This window comes from Hyperoodon ampullatus (genome assembly GCF_949752795.1).
Source record: "Hyperoodon ampullatus genome assembly, chromosome: 19".
In the NCBI taxonomy this organism is placed as follows: domain Eukaryota; kingdom Metazoa; phylum Chordata; class Mammalia; order Artiodactyla; family Ziphiidae; genus Hyperoodon; species Hyperoodon ampullatus.
This window is the reverse complement of record NC_136932.1, coordinates 8,301,002-8,322,136: the sequence shown is the minus strand read 5'-3', so window position 1 is coordinate 8,322,136 and position 21,135 is coordinate 8,301,002. Positions and strand designations below refer to the sequence as shown.

Below are 21,135 nucleotides of genomic sequence, written 5' to 3'. Positions count from 1 at the left end.
AAACTGGTGAGATAAACTTCTGTGTGTCTTTCCTGTGAGGTAGGGGGAATGTGGACACTGGATGGGGGCCCTGGCTCAGGGGCCCCCTGGGGAGGGCAGGCAGGGTGGCCAAATCAGACAGTTAAGAAAGTGTACAAACTTTACTGCAGCACGCGCACACACACACACACACACGCACATATGCACACCTGTGGATAGGGAACAGCACCTGGCTACAGGGTCCACGGAAATGGGGGGAGGGGATGGCAGCTGGAAATGTGGCTTTTGCCACAGCCCTCGTTGGGATAGGGAGGGCCTTAGCCTGAGGCCCCGCCTCCCAGGGTGACAGGGGTACTCAGAAATGGGGGTCTGGGAGACTGTGGCGGTGGAGAGGTGCTGGGGAGGCCTGAGCAGTGGGCACCCTCTGAGCAGGGTCCCGAAGGCCGCGGAGTGTCTTCAGTCCTCAGCCCCTCCTCACAGCAGCTGCCTCGGGGCCAGGTCCCTCTGAGGAGCGTCCCAGCGCAGGGCTTCCCGGAGCAAACACTTGGTGCCCTTGGACCCACAGCGGAAGCCAGAGGGACAGCAGTGACGCCTGTCCGCACAACACGTGCCCTGGATGGTGGGAGTGGGGGGGCGAGAGTTGCCCGTGGCAGGACCCGGCCCAGGCCCACACCCGGCCCCAGGGCGGGGGGTGGCACTGACCTGGCGGTAGGGACAGCAGGCCCAGCCCCCTCGGCTGTCTCGGCAGCAGGTTTGGTTATCGTGGCAGAAATGCCCCTTTCCACAGTCCACGTTCCCCACACCCACGTGCCGGCCGCGGTCCAGGTGGGCAGCAGGGCGGGCAGAGTCCACCTCCTTCTCGCAGGATCGGGCCTTCACGTTGCAGGTGTACCCAGCTGGGCAGCAGTGCTGGCGGTCCTCACAGCACACGGCCTGGGGGGACAAAGGGGCATTACATTCTCGACCACCTAATGTCCCCCCACCCAGGACTGGACTCCCCTGTCCCGTCCGGAAGCAGGCAGGTGGGCACTCACGTGTGGCAACTGGCAGCAGGCCCAGCCCCCGCTCAGGCTCGGGCAGCAGGTCTGCCCCACCGGGCAGCTGGTGTGCTGGTCACAGCCCATGTCTCTGGAGTGGGACAGGGAAGCCTGGCGGGCAGGCAACTTGTCCAGTCCGGTCACCACCTTGTTCCCCCTCTTACAGTGTCCCCCGGCCACACACGTGTAGCCCTGGGGGCAGCAGTGCTGGTGGTCTGAGCAGCAGACAGCCTGGGGAGGTGGCAGAAAAGGGTGGTCTAGGAAGCTACTACTGGACGGAGCGCTGAGCCCCCGCTGCCTCCACTCCGCCTCTCCTGCTCACAGCTCCTCCAGCTGGGAATGACTCTGACTGAGCTGGCGCCACCCGTGGGCCGGGCAGAGGGCAGAAGAGCAAGGCAACAGGAGCCTGGCCACGTGCTCAGGCCAAGACACCGTCCCTCCCCCCATACCCTCCCCCTCTCCATGCACCTCTGGGACAGGACAGCAGCCCCACTCCCCAGACGTGAGTCGACAACAGGTATTGGAGGAGGGACAGCTGGTGACGTTATCACAGGGGACATCATTCTCCACGGCTCGGGGGTCCGGCAGGCTGACGTGGGCTGGGGCCTTCCTCATCCAGGGCACCCGGCGGGCCCCCTGTTCACAGGTACCCTTCTCTGTGTCACACCTAAACCCGGCCGGGCAGCAGTGCACGTGGTCCTCACAGCACACAGCCTAGGGTGGAGGGAGAGGGGACGGTGGGCCGGGGGTGCCTAGCTGGCTGCCACCCTCTGCTCAGCCCAGGCCACTCACCGCTCCTCGGTACCTGGGCAAAAGGGCAGCAGCCCCAGGCCCCAGACAGCAGGCGGCAGCAGGTGTAGTCGTCAGGGCAGCTCACCTCCATGTCACACTTCACCTCCCGCACTGTGAGGCAGGCAAGGAGCATGGGTCAGCAGTGGCGCTGGGAACCCTCGGGGGGGCCCTCCCTTTGTCAGTTCCACAGCTAGAACCGGATGTGGAGGATGGAGGGTACCGCTCAAGCCACCCCTGGCAGTGATCCTAAGGCGAGGCCCAGTGTGGACGAAAGGGGGCTGTCCCTGCCCTGGTCCCTCCGTGCGGGCATCAGTCCCCAGCCCCATTTCTGCTCACTCCTCGTGGTGCAGGTGATATGGCAGCGTCTGTGGCCTCCCCCGGTACCTGTGTGTGCAGGCAGCTTGATGAGGAGGTCCGTAGCATTCTCCTTGGAAAGGCACTTACTCTGGATCAGGTCACACACAGTGTCCTGGGGGCAGCAGTGCAGGTGGTCGGAGCAGCAGATGGCCTGGGTGAGGGCGAAGTGGTCTTTGGGATTTCCAGTCTCCCTAAGAGCTCAAGGAGCAGCCAGGCCGACAGCTGGCACTGCCCCAATCCCCCACTAGGGGGTGGCATGAGTCCTGAGCAGCCAGGCTCCCCGCCAGCCACCAGCCAGCCAGCCCCACCCCTTGGAGTCCCTGCCTGGCAGGTAGGTGTCCAGGCCAGATGGCTGTGGACGCACAGCCCCTCACTCACACTGGGCATCGGGCAGCAGCCATACTTTCCACTGGGCAGCTTGCAGCAGGTAGAACCACCAGGGCACTGGGACTGTGCATCCGGGCACAAGACCACTGGAAGGAGAGAGAAAGGTGACGGGCAGCCAGGGTGGAGGGGAATGTCTCCCCAGCCAGGAGCCAGATGAGGCCTCTCCTCACTCCCAGCTCACACCCCGACACTCTCCCACCTCACCTGGCCTTTTAGTCTTTTGGGCAGGGATCTTCTTTGCCAGGGGGTGGGTGCCTGTGGCCGTGAGGCAGAGGCCACGAGCCAGGTCACAGGAGGTGCCATGAGGGCAGCAGTGCACCTTGTCTTCACAGCAAGCAGCCTGAGAAGGGATGGCCCTGACTATGTCTGTGCTCCCTCCAGCCCTTCCTCTGCCCCCACTGCCCTCCTCCCTCCCCCCATCTTCCCAAACTTGTACCTGGGGCAGGGGGCAGCATCCCCACGAGCCATCAGGCATACTGCAGCATGTGGAGGAGTTGGGGCATTCGAACTGTCTGTCGGGGCACTGGACGGCACCCAAGGGCTTGATATCTGTGGACGGGATGACCCAGGATTCCACCCCGTCAGTGAAGGTCATTCCTCCCACCACTCAAGGAGCTTCTGGCACCAGGGCCTGCAGGCCCAGCTACAGGAGGATTCGGGGGCTGGCACTAGGGCTCAGGGCTCCCCCAGGCTTTCCTAACCCACTCTCGCCCAAGCCAGTCCTTGCCCCAGCAATAATACGGCACAGGGCAGAGGCATCCACTGACTGGGTAGGCCTTAAACCAGGCCAGCTTGGCCTCTCCCCACCTACACAATGCTTGGCCCTGGGCCTGGAGTCTTACATTGTCTCCTGACCCCTCCTCGCTCCAGTGCTGCCCGTCCCTCCAGAGCAGTGGGGCTGCTTAGTACAGATGTCACATGAATGAGGACACGAGGGCAGGAATCAAGGTCACCCAGCTGGCTGCACTCCTGGGTGCTCCAGGCTCTATGTGCTGCCCATGTGGCTCACCTGATCTCTGGAAGCAGGACCGCCCGTCAGCACTGCAGTGGAAGCCCTGGGGGCAGCAGTGGTGGCCATCCCCGCATGACACGGCCTGTGGGACACAGAGACGCCTTCGTTGGCTAGGCCCATTTCCCTGAGGGTGGGAAGAGAGTGCAGGAAAAGTGTAAACGCAGACCCGAGCCCTCCATCGACCTAATGGCACCCTCACCTCTGGGAACGGGCAGCAGCTGGAGGTCCCCGAGATAGTGAGGATGCAGGAGTAGCCAGGAGAGCAATGGGCGTCGGTCTGGCATGGTGTGCCCAGATGCCGGCTCAGCGCCGTGGGCCACTTGTCCTGGGAAGCAAGAGGAGGGGAGGGGATAAACCGAAGGACCTGAGCCCGGCCCCCTCCTCTGGCCAATCCAAGATGAACCTTTGGGAAATCCCAGGCTGCTAGCTCTTGCCTGGGCCGAAGGGCACTCACCGGAACGGGATTGCAGCAGCTGTAGGTAGCTCCTCTCAGGTCCAGGCAGCAGGCCACAGGGCAGAGCTGACCATCTGGGCACTGTGTTCCGGCCACCAGCCCTGTCACTAAGGCCACCCAGCTCACCAGGGTCCACATGGTCCACCTGCAAAATCCCTAGAGGCATTTGGCAACCAGCTGAAGCCCAGGCTACCCTCGATTCTGGGCCCAGTCACTCCCCCCGCCCCAGGCCCAGGCCTAGCTGAGCCTCCCCAGCCACACCCTGTCCAGACAGGAAGAAGGATGCGGGGCCTGAGATTCAGTTTCCTACGTGTGTCCTGTGTGGGTGTCACACATGCACCAGCGTGTGTACACCCATGAGCATGAATGCTGGCATGAGCACATGTGTGAATCTGTGTCCCCACATGTGGCCTAACACCTGAGTCTCTGTGGCTGAGTGTGTAGAGACATGGGTATGTGAGAGTCAGGAAGATTTGTGGGTTTTGTGGGTCTGATCTGTGGGGACGAGGACCACCTCCGAGGGGTGGGGAAGGCATCAGCAGCCATGAGAGGACAGGGATGGGGTGCAAGGAGGGAGTCTCCCCTTGAAGAAAAGCCAGGGTTCCACTTCCCGAGCCAGCCCCTCTAGATGCCCGATGCTGTGCTCACACCTGCACCCTGCTAAGGCCTGTTGGCGGGGGAAGGGGAAGGGAGGACACTTGATGACTTTGGCAACCACGGGGTTGAGAAAGTTGTGAAAAAGGAAGTACGGTGCCGGTGGAGTCTGTGCTGCCTTCCCCTGAGGCCAGCCACCACCTGCCCACTGACTGTCGCCTCCCCACCCAAGGAAGGGGATACCCAGGCTGAGTCAACTTTTGGGACACCTGTGTTCTGAGGGCCCCCCAATACCACCAGGCCCTTTCAGAATCCCCAAACATACCCCCCTCCCTTCCCCCCACCTCTCCCTGCCCTGGAGCCGAAACCCAGCTGCATGTGGGGAGACCAAGTGTGCCCACCGGGCTGCAGATCTGCATCATCAGAGGGAAGTAAGCCTCGGTCTCTGGAAGGGAGCAGCCTTTCACTTCCTAAACAACTCTTCCCCCAAGCTCAGCCAGCCCTGCTAGCTCAATGGGGTGGGCCCAGGAGATGTTACTCTGCCTAGAGGGGCCAAAACAGTCATGTTTGTTGAGCCTCTTAGGAGCCAGTGACAACACTCTACATTATTTTCTTTCTTCTTTGCAACAACTGTCCAAAGTAGAAATTATTACCTTTACTTTTCAAAGGAGGAAACTGAGGCTCAGAGATGTGAAGTAAACGCCCCGCCCCCGTCATATATCAAGACATAGAGATGACAGGCTTTGATGGCTCCAGACTATACTGGACCTCGGTTCATTTCACAAGTGGACCATGGATAGTGCCTGGGAATGGGACCCCAAACCCCAGGAGGATAGAGGCCTGGGGTCCAAGCTGAGAAGAGAGACAGAAGTGCCTCCTGGACAGGTGGAACAGGCCAGGACAGAAACACAGAGTACGGGGCTGCCTGGATACTGCACATGGGTCCTAGTCCTAGAACTGCCACCGTTGACTATGAGAGCCCCCAAAGTTGCTCCCTGTCTTTGGGCCTCAGTTCCCCATTAGTCTGTGTGTGGTGGACACTGCACACTTTGTATGGCAGGGAATCGCACACACCCAGTCACTCACATCCTCTCTCCCTCGCCTGGTTTTCCTCAGCGCCCCCTCTCCAGCTCAAAGACCATCCCCAGCAGGCCATCTCCTGGCCAGGTAAGGCTGAAGAAAACTGGACCCCGGACTGCGGCCCCTTTCACCCTCTACACCGATGCTCACAGCCCCCCACCCTGAAAGGCATCTACAGCTGGCCGCACCTGCTTCTTAGGAGTCCAACCTCAACCCTCCACAGGCTTGTCCCACTGCCCCGGCCAGAAGGAGTGCCTGTCTGCACACATCTCAGACTACTCAGCGCCCTAGTGATTCATTTACATATATTCTCCTTCCTGTGTATCCTAAGGTTCAGAAGTAGAGTGTATGCTTCTACCGAATACACGTGCATGCACGCGCACAAACACACTCAGGACCAGGAATGGGGGAGGAGGGGACCCAAGTCCTCTCAGCAGGGTTCCAAGTGGTGGCCTCTCTCCCCACCCCACACTGCCACCGCAGAGAGGGAAAGGAACCTCTTCAAGCCCCCAGCTCCGTCATCTTCCACTAGGGGGCAGCCCCCAACTCCGAGTGCCAGGAGAGAGATTCCCAAAAGGCGAGCCAACCCAGCAGCGAGAGAGCAGGAAAAAGTGGCACGGGGAGGCGGAAGTTAGCTCGTCCCACGCCCCCCCCACCCCCCCACCCCCGCGAGAGGAAGTGAGAGAGAGCCAGACACAACCCAGGGGTTCAGTCACCACTCCCAAGTCCCTACTGTCTTTGAGGAGGCCAGGGTCTCAAGCCCCGTTCCCAGCCCTCCGAGCTCGGAGACCATGAGTGGGCGCCTCGCCGGCTCCCGGCCGCCGCGGGGACTACCCACCAGCACCACCACCAGCACCTGCCGACGGGGGCGGAGTCGGCTCCAGAACGGAGTAGTCTCTGCTTTGGAGGAAGGGGCTGCAGGCCCCAGGGGTGCTGGAGAGGGAGAAAGCCCCTTCTAATGGGGGTCACTGCAGTTACTGCTTATTCCCACCACCCATAAAACCCCTTCCAGTGCATCGGAGTTTCTCTAAGGGAGTCTTTTCTTGTTTCCCTGATGAAACTACAGAGGAGCCTGAAGCCCCCACCTCCCCCTGGCTGGGCCCCTGGGAAGGAGCAAGCGAGAAGTCTATGCAGCCACCCGCCTTACCTGCGTCGGGGTCGGCGATCCCTGGGGAGCAGCGACCGGGAAGCTCACCAACTTCGCCCCCTCGGCGCGTTGTCCCACCCACCTCTGTTTCCATTGGCCAGGTGTCCGGGCTGTCGCTCTCCCATTGGCTACTCGTCGACGTAAAGGCGGGGCCAACCTGGGAGGCTGTGCTGCTTTTCCTACTCAATTCACTCTCCTCCCTCCCTTCCTCTCTCTCCCCAACCCCCCATTTCTAGGGATCATGTGATTAGGGAATCATGTGATGCCGTCGCCGGCTAAGCCTGCCTGCTGGTGCTCGCCTCGCCGCCTCCTGTAGCCCCATCCCGAGATGGGCCAGCTCCTGTCAGGGGACATTGAGAGCCAAGAACTGTCCCTTAGAGGGTGCGTACAAGAGCATTTACAGGATGTCTCTTGGATTTGGAACATTTGTGCATCCTGTTTCTATTCTAGTCAACTAACTCAGATTTAATGCTGGGCAGCCGGGCCCCAAAGAGGAGTGAAGGAGTAGTGAGGGCAAGGATAAACAGCCCTCAGGCCCCTTCCTCAAGGGGCTCACAGCAGGGGGGGGGGGTTGGAGACTCGGGGGCCAGGTGCTCTAGGTGTGTGTAGGGAAGACGTAGTAGGTTGGTTCTAGGCAGGGAAAAAGAGGTTTAATTCCACCTTGGGGGCACTTTTTTTTTTTTTTTTTTTTTTTTTTTTTTTTGCGGTACGCGAGCCTCTCACTGTTGTGGCCTCTGCCGTTGCGGAGCACAGGCTCCGGACGCGCAGGCTCAGCGGCCATGGCTCACGGGCCCAGCAGCTCCGCGGCATGTGGGATCTTCCCGGACCGGGGCACGAACCTGTGTCTCCTGCATCGGCAGGCGGACTCTCAGCCACTGCGCCACCAGGGAAGCCCCGTGGGGGCACTTTTTTGAGCTGAGTCTGGGAGGATTTTAACTGGCAAGTGGGGAGGGGTTGGAGAAGTGGCTAGATAGGGGGTAATGGGAAGAGCATTAGGAAACCAGATGGGAAAGGCAGCCTTGGGCAGAGATTGAGTGCCAGGTTCAATGAAGTGGACTTGAGGAGCTGCTGGCTGTGTGGCACCAGGCTGGGCTGGCTGTGCGTGCATAGCACAAGTGGCTTCCTGGTTTTGGTCGGCCCTACCTTTCAGGAATTGACATGCTGGTGAGGAGAGAAAATATACCACACGGAACAGATTCACCAGCAGCAGGAGCTAGACTGCTCAGTGCCAAGGGGCCTTTCCCTGGCAGAGATGGGTGATGGGAGATGCACCAGGAGAGATGAGAGGCCCAGAGGAAGCCTGGTGCCGGGTCTTGGAGGAAGGACAGCGTTTGGTTGTGCCGAATGGCTGGGGAGCACTGCAGGTTAAGCAAAGAACTTGAGCTGGGGGTGAGGCTGGGGTTGGGGACAAATAGCCAAACTCAGGGGTGGTGGGAGTCTGGGTAGAGAAGATTTTGATAGAATCAACTGACTGTAAATGTGAGGACTGGGCTCTGGACTCTCAGTTCTATTCCACTGATATATGTGTCCATTCTTAAGGCCAGTATCACACTGTCTTAATTACTATAGCTTTTTAGCAAATTTTGAAATAGGGGAAGTGGGAGTCCTCTAATTTCTTGTTCAGGATTGTTTTGGCTATTCTAGGTCCCCTGAATTTCTATGTGAATTTTAGGATCAGTTTCTGCAAAGACAGCTGAGGTTTTGATAGAGAATGCACTGAATCTATATTTGGGGTGTATTACCTTCTTAACAATATTGTCTTCCTATTCATGAATATGGGCTGTCTTGATTTATCTATCAGTTTCTTTTTGACAGTTGCCAAGTATTCCACACTATAGGTGTTACATGTTTACTTAACCAGTCTCTGTGCGGCTGCGCGGCTTGTAAGATCTTAGTTTCCCTACCAGCGATCAAACCCGTGCCCCCTGCAATGGAAGCTCAGAGTCCTAACCACTGGACCACCAGGGAATTCCCTTAACCTGTCTCATTTAATGGACTTTTATGTGTTTCCAGTTTTTGCAGTTACAAATAATTAGGCAACGAATATTTCTGAACATATCTCTGAGTGCACATATGGGGGTTAAATTCCTGAAAGTAACATTGCTGGGTAAAAGGTATGTTGAAATGTTAATACTAAATCGCCTTAACATTTTTCCAGTTTACACTCCCAGGCTCAGTATTTGGGGGAACTTATTTCCCATATACTCACCAACATTGGATATGCCAGTTCAAAAAATTTTTGCCATACTAATGACGGAAGATATTTCATGGTTGTTTTATCTGCATTTCCTTGATCTCAAGGGAAGCTGAGCATTTTTGTGTATGTTTATTCTGCATATGTATTTCTTCTGTGAAATGCCTGCTCTTATCTGTATTAGTCAGGGTTCTCCAAAGAAACAGAACCAGTTGATGTGTATATAGAAAAGGATTTATTAAAAAGAATTGGCTCACAGACTATGGAAGCTAGTAAGTCCAAAATCTGCAGTGTGAGCCAGCAGGCTGGAGATTCAGGAGAGCCGATGGTGCAGATGAAAGTCCAAAGACAGTTGCTAGAGAATTTCCTCTTGCCTGGAGAGGCCAGTCTTTTTGTTCAATTCAGGCCTTCAACTGATTGGATGAGGCCCACCTGCATTATGGAGGGCAATTTGCTTTAGCCAAAATTCAGTGATTTAGATGTTAATCTCATCCAAAAACACCTGCCAAGTTGACACATAAAACTAGTCATCACACAACAAACTCACCGATATAGAGAACAAACTAGTGGTTATGAGTGGAGAGAGGAATGGGGGAGGGGCAATATAGGGGATTAAGAGGTACAGACTATTATATATTTTATTTTATTTTATTTTTTTTTTTTGTGGTACGCGGGCCTCTCACTGTTGTGGCCTCTCCCGTTGCGGAGCACAGGCTCCGGATGCGCAAGGCTCAGCGGCCATGGCTCACGGACCCAGCCACTCCACGGCATGTGGGATCTTCCCAGACCGGGACACGAACCCGTGTCCCCTGCATCGGCAGGCGGACTCTCAACCACTGCGCCACCAGGGAAGCCCGACTATTATATATAAAATAAGCTACAAGAATGTATTGTACAACACAGGAAATATAGCCAATATTTTATAATAACTATAAGTGAAGTATAACCTTTAAAAACTGTTAATCACTACATTGTACACCTGTAACTTACATGATACTGTATAGTTGATATAGTACATCAACTGTAGTTCAATAATAAAAAAAACTAACCATCACATTATCCCTTGTTCATTTTTCTCCCGTGTTTCTTTTTCTTGTTGAACTGTGGGAGCTCTTTACATAGTCTGGATATTATATACATTGCAGATATTTCCTCCCAATCTGTCATTTGTCTTTTATCTTTGTTTATGGTATCTTTTGTGGTCAGAAGTTGTGTTGTTATGTCATCTGAAATCCAGCAATCGATCTTTTCCTTTGTGGCTTCTGGCTTCCTGCAGCCCACACTTGCTTAAGAAGTTAGAAATATGTTCTTCCTGGTCTGTGACAGTTCCTGCTGTGGTCCCACCTCGGATGCCAGCACTACCCTGGATTGAGGCACCACAGTGATAGGAGATTCCGCTGAGAGACCTGACATGAAGAGAACCCCGGATGTGACTCTGGCTAAGAGGTTCCTCCAGGTCAGGGTTGGACAGCTTCCCTCTCTCTCCCTCTTTCTGCTTCTTTCAGCCTCTCCCCAGTGCTTCCCATCACCCCTTCAGGGTTTTCTTCATTCAGACTTCCAGTTCTGCTCTCATAGAAGAGTCACAGCTACCCCAGGGCCAAGGGCCTTTCCCCCCAAGATCTTGAATTGCCCGATAAAACATCGGATGCCCAGTTAAATTTGAATTTCAAATAAAGACAAAAATTTTAAGCATAACTATGTCCCATGCAATATATATATATATATTTTGTTTTGTTTTGTTTTTGCGGTACGCGGGCCTCTCACTGTTGTGGCCTCTCCCGCTGCGGAGCACAGGCTCTGGACACGCAGGCTCAGCGGCCATGGCTCACGGGCCCAGCCGCTCCGCGGCATGTGGGATCTTCCCGGACCGGGGCACGAACCCGTGTCCCCTGCATCGACAGGCAGACTCTCAACCACTGCGCCACCGGGGAAGCCCCCATGCAATATTTGACACATACTTACACTTAAAAATTAATCCCTGGGAGTTCCCTGGTGACCTAGTGGTTAGGATCCGGGCTTTCACTGCCGGGGCCCGGGTTCAGTCCCTCGTTGGGGAACTGAGATCCCTCAAGCTGTGCAGTGTGGCCAAAAAGAAAAAAATATATTATTCCTTGTGTATCTGAAATTCAAATTTAACTGGGCATCTTATATTTTTATTTCCTAAATCTGGCAGCCCTGAACACTAAGATTGGAGCGAGGGCACAGAAAGAGCCCCTGCCTCATGCACACCTGCTCCTTCCTTCCCCATCCTGCCTGAGTCACCTTAGGGTGAGTAAGCGTTGCCCCAGTTGCTCAGGCGCCTGCCCTCCTCATCGGGCACCTGACTGGTGTCTGTGGGGCTCTGCTGGGCCCTCCAGCCTGCCTGCGTAGGTGTGGGGGAGGGGAGGCAGGAGCAGGCCAGTGCCCAGGCCAGAGGCTGTGGCAGGATCTTTGGCAACAGAGACACCAGACCTGGATTCCTGACCTAGCAAAGGTCATGAACTTGCCCAGTGCCAGTGGGCAGGCCCCTTCCCTCATTGTTTTTTAATCAATTACTATTTTTAACAAAGTATACCATGCAAATAAATTTTAGTCAAGTTATAACACAAAGCAGCACTCTTTTTTTTTTTGGCTGTGCTGCATGGCATGCGGGATCTTAGTTCCCTGACCAGGGATTGAACCCGTGCCCCTTGCAGTGGAAGCTCGGAGTCCTGACCACTGGACCGCCAGGGAAGTCCCAACAAAAGCAGCACTCTTATCCTCTCTCTTTTCCTACACCAGGCTTCCACTTTCAAACCCTTTAACCGTTTCTTCTGTGACTTTCCCTTGTGTGCTTGTATGTGAATTCTTAATTCGCCTTTGGCCTCAGTGTGTTCATCTGAGCAATGGGTGAGCACTGCCCTGCTCTCTGTCCACTGGGAGATTCAGAGTCTACACTGAGCTGTGGCGACTCCACCTGGCCCCGGGTGCAGGTAGACTGATGCTGGATGGTATCTTTAAATCCAACTGTGGGGTGCAGGATACAGGTTAGGGGTTCAGCGGGAGGGAAGAGAGAGGAGAAGGGGGAAGGCAGGTAGGGGAAGTGGATTACTTGGCTTTGCCCTGTAATGGAGGGAGCTTCAGGGATCCTGATGTGCAGGTCTGAGAGCCCCTCATCTCGCTGAACCCCCTTTCTATGCAACGAGGAACCTACGCTCAGCGAGGAAACTCCTCTCCGCTCCCCTTCCCTCTTACAAGCTGTGTGACTTGACTTAACCTCTCTGCCTCAGCGTCCTGGTCTTTACGTTGAGGACACGACAATAAGGCGCTTCCCTCGGGAATGAGATGATGCCTGCAGAGCCCTCAGCTCAGGGCCTAAGCCAAGTATGTGCTCAGTTAAGGAAGCTGCCACCGTTGGTTGTGGTGATTCCTCCCCTTGGGACCTCCCCAGCTCCCCCTCACACATACCTTAGCCTGGGAGACCGCCCACCCACCCACCCCTCAGCCCACCTCACCCTCTCCTCTCAAGCCATGGCCCATGTATCTCTCTTCCCAGTAATCCACCTGGACCCCCACGTGGCTGCACCCCATGGCATCCTTCTGGCCCAGGGTCCAGAACTCTGTCCAGGAGGGTCTATTTGTACCCGGTCCATTTCAGACTCCTGAGAAGGGCACCCCATCAGACTGAAAACATCAGGATCCCTCAGCCAGACCAGGGCAGAGGGGGCAAAGGAAGACTCAACCCCTCAGGGATGGGGTCGGGGCAGGGAGACACAGGGTAGGGTGAGCTGGGTTGAATTCTCTTCTCCCATCCAGATGTGGAGTCAGCATCTGCCTTCTGTGGGAGAGGAAGGCACATTCCCAGGTCAAACTTTCAGTTTCTTATGTTCTGAGAGCAGTGGGGTGATCCAGAGAAGAACTTCCTGGTAGAGGCAAGGACTGACCCCAGCGAGTCTCCAGAAAGCCCGATTGGCCTCTGGGACAGGCAGGTGGCAGGTGCTGGAGGACAGGAGCCAGCTCTTTCCTGGAAACCTGGGCAGTGGGCTGGCATCTGAGCAGTGGGACCTCGTCTTTGCCTGTTGATCTCAAATTCCAGCTCGGCCTCTTCCCAGCTGGGTGACTTTGGCTTATTTTTTTGACCTAAATGCCCTCATCTGTGAAATAGAGTAACTGTATTATAATTACCTGCCAGGGTGTCAGGAGGATGGACTGTGCTTGCACACGTATGTAAAGTACCAAGCTCAGGGGACTTCCCTGGCGGTCCAGTAGTTAAGACTCCACACTTCCAATGCAGGGGGCGCGGGTTCGATCCCTGGTTGGGGAGCTAAGATTCCACACATCACACACAGCCAAGAAAAAAAGAAGTACCAGGCTCATAGTCGATCCTCATAGGCTGTCACCTCCTTCTCCACTACTCCTACGATCGAGAGAATTTTGACAACTAAACTGCATTTATTCAGGACTAAAATTCATTTTCCTATTAAAATTTACAAAATCAATGATGTAAAATCTGACGCCACTCAAATGAAAAAGAAAACATCCAGCCAAACCCAAGACAGGGGCTCAGATCCTCCAAACCCCTCTGAAGCTCCTTCAGGGTGCTGGCCCTGCACCGCGTCTAAGGACACCCCGTCCCTCCCCTGGAAGGCGTGGGAGGGGCTGGGCCCCGATGGTGGTCTGGCCAGTGTCATACCTCCCTGTGGGTACAGGGAGAAACTTTCCCCGTCCTGTGCCTTTTTCTGAACTTGAGAATGCCCTGGGGGCAGCTGTGCCCCTCCGTGGTTGCTGCATTGCCTGTGGACTCCAGGAGTTGGAGCCTAGCCGTCGTCAAGGGCAGCAAGTGGACAGGTTGGGTCATGGAAATGGAAGGAGAGCTTGGGCTGTGGGCACTGTTGACTCGTTGACTGTTAGGGCTGGAATGTTAATGAACTTGGGGGCAGGGCGGGGAGTGGAAAGGAGAATCAGGACCATGTTTTGCCCGCCTCTGTTCCACGTCACCGAGTCCTTCTAACGACACTGCAGAGTGTTAGCTCCACCTTGCAGATGTACGAGACACTAAGGGTCTTGTCCAGGGTCATCTGGCTACTAAGCGGTGGTGTCAGTATCTGAGTCCAAGTTGATCGGACCTCGGAGCTTTTACCCACATCGCCAGGCTCCACTGGATGATGACGTCAGCTCAGCCTGTCCTCCCTCCTAACCCTTCCAGCCCACCTGAGCTCTCCTGTCCCCTCTCCAGGCAGGCCCCCTAGGGGTCAGGAGACACCCGCTTCAAATCGCTTGGACAGGTCACTTAACTCCTCTGAGATTGTTTCCTCATCTGTAAAATGGGTCCATGATAACCCCCACATGCCCTCCTACACAGTCATGAGAGGTTCAGATGGGATGATGGATGTAAAGAGATCTTGTAAAGTGGCACATAAAATGGGAGGAATTCTTTTTAGGACATCAGAGAGGTTCCTCTTGTTAATCTGATGATCGCCTCTGAAGCACTGGGCCAGGGCTTAGGCGAGGAAACTGCCTTCCCCAGAAAATTCAGAGAGGTCAGGTCAGAGTCATCTCCAGGAGCCCAAGGAGGAACAGAGAGAGGAGGCAGCTACATGTAGGGTGGAGGGAGTTCCCTTCCCCCCGTCAGCCCGGGGCACGCTTTCCGGGTCACAAACCTCCTTCACACGCCTCATGTGTCATCTTAAACCTGTCAGCTGTCCCGGAAGGGAAGTAGGGCCAAGAGTGTTATTCTTTCCATTTCAAAAATGACAAAAACAAGGCCCAGAAAGGAGACAAATTCCCCCAACAAGTTAGCAGAGAAATCTGTACTCAAATGCACATCAGGGGACTTTCATTCAATTTCTTACGTTAGGATGGTTGCTGGTATACTTGATTTCCATGTTTTTAAAAAGTAGGTCTGGGGGCTTCCCTGGTGGCACAGTGGTTGAGAGTCCACCTGCCGATGCAAGGGACACGGGTTCGTGCCCCAGTCCAGGAAGATCCCACATGCCGCGGAGTGGCTGGGCCCGTGAGCCATGGCCGCTGAGCCTGCGTGTCCGGAGCCTGTGCTCCGCAATGGGAGAGGCCACAACAGTGAGAGGCCCGCGTACCGCAAAAAAAAAAAAAAAAGTAGGTCTGGCTAATGTTTATTGAGACTCACATTGTGCCAGGTTCTTTACTAAGCTCTCCTTTAATCTTTAACACAGGCTTGCGAGGTAGGTACAGTTATCATCCCCATCTTACAATGAAAGAAGGAAGACTCAGAGGTTAAGCAACTTTCCTGGGGTTGTGTAGTTGGAAAGGGGTGAAGCCAGAAATTGAACACAGGTCTGGTCCAGAGCCTGTGTTCGTAACCATCATAGTTGTTCTTTTCAATGCCAGATTTTCTTTCAGTGTGAGTGCCCAGCTCTCATCTGAGCACCTTCCTTCATCCCAGCCTGCTCGGCCCTCCCTTGGCCTTCACTATGGGTTAATCTCCATCAGCGTTTCCTGACCCTCCACTTCTCCCTTGTTCTAGGCCATCTTAGGCCCTCTCCATCACGTGACCTGTTTTAGTGCCTTCACAGATGTCCTTCCTGTCTGCAATTGTCTTGTTTATTTACTTGTTTGTGTGTGTCTCCTGCACTAAAAAGTGTGAGCAGGGACCCAGTGCGGCTTGTTCCCTGCTATATCCCAGTACCTACAACAGTATTTGGCATACAACACTCAAACATTTTTAAAAAGAGAAAAAGAGAGGGAAACATTCAGTAAATCAAAAAGAGAGAGAGAGGGAGACGAACACAGGTCAGGCCTTTGGTCCAGGCCCAGCTGGGATGGCTCCTCCTCAGTTTGGGTCACCGAGACACGGGCTCAGCCCTGGCATGGCCACACTTTTCTGGAGGCTGACATGCTCCAGGCAGCCTCGGGCACACTGAGAAGCAGAAACTGAAGCCCCAGAAGGCAATGACACTACATGGGACCCCTGGTGCTTAGTGAGCTCATGAGGTTCTCAACAGAATCAGATCCAAAGTCCTCTTTTGGTAATATAGTTTGTAACTCTCCTTCAATAAATTTTCAGAAGTGAAATTCACAGAGAGTGTAATTACCTATGCACGTTTTAAAAAATCTGTATTAAATTCAAACTGTAATAGAGAGGAAAAATAATAGAAAGTAATTTAGAATTAAATAACATGTATTTCTGTGTGTGAAAGCTCAGGCTTGACTCCACGAGAGAAGAGAAGCTTGCAGATGCCCATGAATCACTGGCGATGGAGAACCGGAAATGGAGGCTCTGCGCTGGAGTATTTTGCTAGTAACTCAGCTCACACCAGCCAGGTGGCCAACAGGATGAGATGTTCTGAATGATCCTTGGTAAAGTTCTAACGGAGACAAAGCCACATCGTCCTGAAGACTGCATGGTAGTTTTATTACTGGGAAGTTCTATAGATTATCAATATAAAACCATTTAAAAAGATATGGGTGAAATAGAGCTGGCTTCGAGGTCAGATAAATATGAACAGATTTCTCAAATCCGCAGATGTGGAACCCGCGGATACAGAGGGGCCGACTGTATTCCCCATACTAGGCCATTTTATATAAGGGACTTGAGCATCCCCGGATTTTGGTATCTGCAGGGGCTCCTGGAACCGATCCGCCATGAATACCGAGGGACGACTGTATGTGGTTGTCCAGAAAGACAGAGGAAAGCCGCGAGGTGTACGAGTATAAATGCCTGTTAATGTCAGACTGTCCTACACTTTATAGGACATTGAGCATCCCTGCCCTGACCTCTGTCAAATGCCAGGGGCTCTGATCTTGTGACAATCACAAATGGCCTCATAAATTCCCCAAATTTCCCCTAGGGGGCGGTAGAGCTCAGATCGAGAACAACTCCCCGGCATATTCCCCATCGCCCCGCTGTTTAATTTAACACTTATCTTTGAGGTTGTTTTACACTCGGAAGTGGAGGTCAGCATCCCTTTCAAGGTGGTATTTGTTATATGGGGATATTGTCAGGCAGTCCCTTTGCATGGCTTTCTGCTGTTAAAAACAGGGCTAAGGTAAGGGCGAGTCATTTCGCACATGAACAAGCCAATCAGGGAGGAATGCTTACAAGTGGCCTGGCTGAGTCACAGGGTTGGGCATTTGGAATTTTGATAGCTATGGCCCAAAACTGCCTTCCTCGGGGGTAGATTAATCCACACTCCCCAGCAGAGTAGAGAGTTCTAGGCATCTGGCTGGGGGTTGGGGGGAAGGCAGTTCTGCAGTCTTTGCCAGGACCCTTCGCCTCTGGAGGCCACCTCCTCAGACCACACCCAGGGTGCTCCCAATGAAGACTTGGGTGTCCAGAAACTTCCCAGCTCATCTTCTCAAGCCAGGGAGGGGCTGGGGGGAGACAAGAGAGGCCTTTCCCTGAGTGGGCTGATTCTAGCTATTACATTTCTTTCTTTCTTTTAAACTTAAAAAAAAAAATACAGGGACCTCCCTGGTGGTCCAGTGGGTAAGACTCCGTGCTCCCAATACAGTGGGTCCAGGTTCGATCCTTGGTCGGGGAACTAGATCCCGCACGCAGATGTGCCTGCTGCAACTAAGACCGGGTGCAGCCTAAATAAATAAATACTTAAAAAAAAAAAAGATAGCTTTGTTGTTGTGTTTTTTGTTTTTGTTTTGTTTTCTTGTGCATGGCTTGTGGGATCTTAGTTCCCTGACCAGGGATTGAATCCAGGCCACCGAAGTGAAAGCCCCGATTCCTAACCACTGGACCACCAGGGAATCCCCAGCTTTGTTGCTTTCTGATTCTATACATAATATATATGTATTTCAGAGGGAGAAATCCCTTTCCCCACCAACTTTTTATTTTAAAACCTTTTAAAACTTCAGAAAAATTGCAAGAATGGTACAAGGAGCACCATATACCCTTCACTTTGATCTACAGTTGTTCACATTTTGCTACATTGGCTTTTTTTATTTTTGCTGAACCCTTTGAGACAGTTGCAGACATTTGCCACTAAACACTCAGTGTGCATTTCCTAAGAACAAGGACATTCTCCTACAAAACCACTGTATGGTTATCACACTCAAGAAATTTAATGTTAATGAAGTAATATCAACTATACAGGCTTTATTCAGTTTTCTCCAGTTGTCACAATAAAGTCCTCTATGACTTCCCCACCCCTCCCTGCCCACAGGGCCCAATCAAAGATCTGACTTGGCATTTAACTTGAGGCCAAGAGTTTGGATTTCTCTTCTCCAGTTCAGTGGTCCTGCAGCCTGGGGCCTTGCCTACAGGAAGGCACCTCTGGGTGGGAACGGTTCCGGCCCTGAACTCAGAGGTGCTGGTAGAGTCCACAGGAGGGACCTGAGCCCTATTTCAGCCCCATAAATGTCTTCCTAGGCCCTGGGGGTGCAAGCTGGGGCTTGCCCTGGAAGAATTCAGCCTTACAATAAACTAGCTTCTGTTTACCTCGCTTGCCAGGCAAGGACTTGTCCATCAGTCCCTGAGATAATCCCTGGGGCTGGTACTATTTGCTCCCCTTTTACAGTTGAAAGGAGTTTCTGTTTTTCCATCTGACAAGGAGGCCCGTGATGGCCACATGGAGCCACATGCTGCCTCTAGTAGGACCACTGGGTGCGTGGTCAGCGTGAACCGCAGCTGAGACAGCCAGGACAGTGGCCACCTCCTCCTCAGACCTCTAGGCTTGCTTCTCAGGTCAGGCCAGTCTAGCCAGAGCCCCACAGGTTCATGGGCATCTCAAGGTTCTGGATCCACCCTGCAGTCGCTATGATCGTCCTTGGACGACACCTCCACCAGCTCCAGTGGTGGATAACTTCTGCCTTCTGCCCAGACTGTTGCCAGCATGCTGGCCTTTGGTTATACCAAGGTTTTCTCAGCCTCCAAGCATTTACATGTAGGGGATGGCAGGGAGTGAGATCTATTCAGCTCTGGGTGGGACTACAGAACTGTTGGTCGACTCAGCTTTTCACAGACATGACTTTAGCTAAGAGTCTGTAAATTAGCAGGATGGGTAACTCATCCTTATTTTCAGTTGAGGAAACTGAGGTGTAGTGATAAATCTCAAAGGCATCCTATTGCAAGAAGAAAACCAGAAATGGAGTGCAAGCCCCTCATTCTACTGTGAAGGAAACTGAGGCTCAGAGGTTACCATCATGTTTGATTCCTGGCTGTGCTACTTTGCTCTGGGGAAGAAGGCGTGTAAGGAGTTATCACTATCTGTGCCTGCATTTAGAGGCAGAGGTGGGACCAGAATCCTGGTTGCTCTAAAGACCCTTTCCAGAACTTTCTGTGCCACAGGTCCTGGAGTGGGGCGGGGGGGCAATCAGTAATAATAGTAATGGTCACCAACTGCTTGCCAAGTGCCAGACAGGGCTCTAAGCACTTTAGAGCTATTAACTCATTACATCCTCAAATTCCCATGAGGCAGGGGTATTTTGATCCCCATCAGCTCATTTATAAATCGGTGGAATGAAGGCTTAAAGGACTCCAGATACTTGCTAGAGGTCCCACAGCTGCTGCAGCAGGCAGCCCAGATTGGAACCATGTCCCGCCCTCCCAGTGCTCTGATCTGGAGGCAGGTAAGTAGTGCAGCCCCACCACACTGTATCTTAGAGTTCTTGGGGCCTGAGGCCTGAGTAAACATTTGCAGGGAGCAGAGAGCCCTGGCTGAGAATGGGATGGGATGGGAGATCCTCTGGACTCGGGTAGGAGGGGGTTTGAATTCTAGCTCTTTCATTTGTGTGATCTTGGTGCAACTTGACCTCTGGGGTCGCCATTTTCTCATGTGAAATATGGGAGAGTGCGTAGGAGAAGTCTGGATTCTACTCCACACCAGGAGTCATTACACACAAGGACCTCAGTTTCCTCCTCTGTAAAATGGGGGGGGGGGGGGTTATCTCTTGGCTGATGGCTGTGAAACTGTGTAAGTCATAACTTTGAGGGAGTAAAGGACCCTAATAGGGGCTGGGTTCTCGCCCTGTCAGTTTATAAAATTATTTTGTGTCATTTCAGAATTCAGTTGGTATGGGAAGGGCATGTAAAGGGCGCCTTCTCTCAGGGCCCTTTTGATCAGCAGCACTTCACGGGTCACTCCCCGCCCCCCATTTCGGGCTTCCTAGCGGTGGAGAGCCGCAAAGTCTTTTCTCAGGGAAAGCACACGGTTGGCCCCTTGGAACCCACGTGCTAATCCGGCGTGCACCGGCTGGCTGGGCGACTCCAGGCTCGGACGCGACCATTCTGGGGGTGAGGGGCGGAAGAGCTGGTGACGTCAAAGTCACGGCCTACCCTTCTTAAAGGCGCAGGCTCGCAGCCGGTGTTCTTTTTTCTCTTAGGACACTCTCGCCGCACGAAAGTTTTAAAAGCGAGGCAGCTGATGGGGTCTCGGGTGCGGGGCTGGCCCGGGACAGAAATGCGGCTCCTGAGAAGCGGGATCAGAGACGTCCAGGATTAACGCCCACCTGTCACCCGGGGAAGCAATGGGGTGCGGGGGAGGTACTTGTCCAGTTCTTAACTTTAAGCCTCAGTTTCGTGTTCTGTAAAACGGGGTTAATAATGATCTACTTCTAGAAGTTCTGAGACGTAGAAGAAATAGGTTTCGTGAGAGTACCCAACACAGAAATATCGATCTCCTTCTCCCCTACTCAATCCTATTCCTGTGCGAAGGAGGAATCCGAGACCCAGAGCGGTGTAGTAACTTGCCCAGGGTCACAGGGAGGTGGGACGAAGCCCAGGTTAAACCCGGTTGAACCCACGTCTCCCGGCTCCCGGGCCAGCCTTTCCTCTTTGTCCAGCCTGCCTGGCCCGGGTTACTTACTCGTCAACTTCACTACCCACACCTGCAGGGTACCCCTCAGTTTTGTCAAGTGGTTTTGCAGTTGCAGTCTCGATGGATTGTTAAATAGAGACGACCCTGTTTGATACGGTCGCCATGAAGTTGTAAAATCTCAGCAAAGAGCCCGATGGGTTAATGTTTGTCAGCACTATTTCATCGCCCCCTGTGGCCTTGGAAGAACTGATTCAAACCCCCGCCGCCAAACAAATGAGGAAAATGGGGAGACTGCTTTACCCACGTTCGTCTAGAAAGTTTGCGGGAGCAGCGCTCGGCCGGGATGCTGGCGGGGTGGTGTTAGCGACAATACGCTGTCAAGTACGGTGCTGCCGCCAGG

General features: G+C 53.8%; 1 protein-coding gene across 1 annotated transcript; it reads right to left on the bottom strand.

The window, feature by feature from the left end:
- Positions 1-125: 125 nt before the first annotated feature.
- GRN (granulin precursor) lies at positions 126-6,619 on the bottom strand. Its single transcript, XM_079726381.1, has 13 exons — positions 6,531-6,619; positions 4,019-4,163; positions 3,764-3,889; positions 3,562-3,646; positions 2,989-3,101; positions 2,757-2,892; positions 2,544-2,638; positions 2,193-2,316; positions 1,822-1,919; positions 1,485-1,730; positions 1,014-1,247; positions 682-912; positions 126-591 (listed from the first exon to the last, which is right to left on the bottom strand). The coding sequence occupies exons 2-13, from the start codon at positions 4,154-4,156 to the stop codon at positions 454-456; spliced, it is 1,764 nt and encodes a 587-aa protein (XP_079582507.1). The 5' UTR covers positions 4,157-4,163; positions 6,531-6,619; the 3' UTR covers positions 126-453.
- Positions 6,620-21,135: the final 14,516 nt, after the last annotated feature.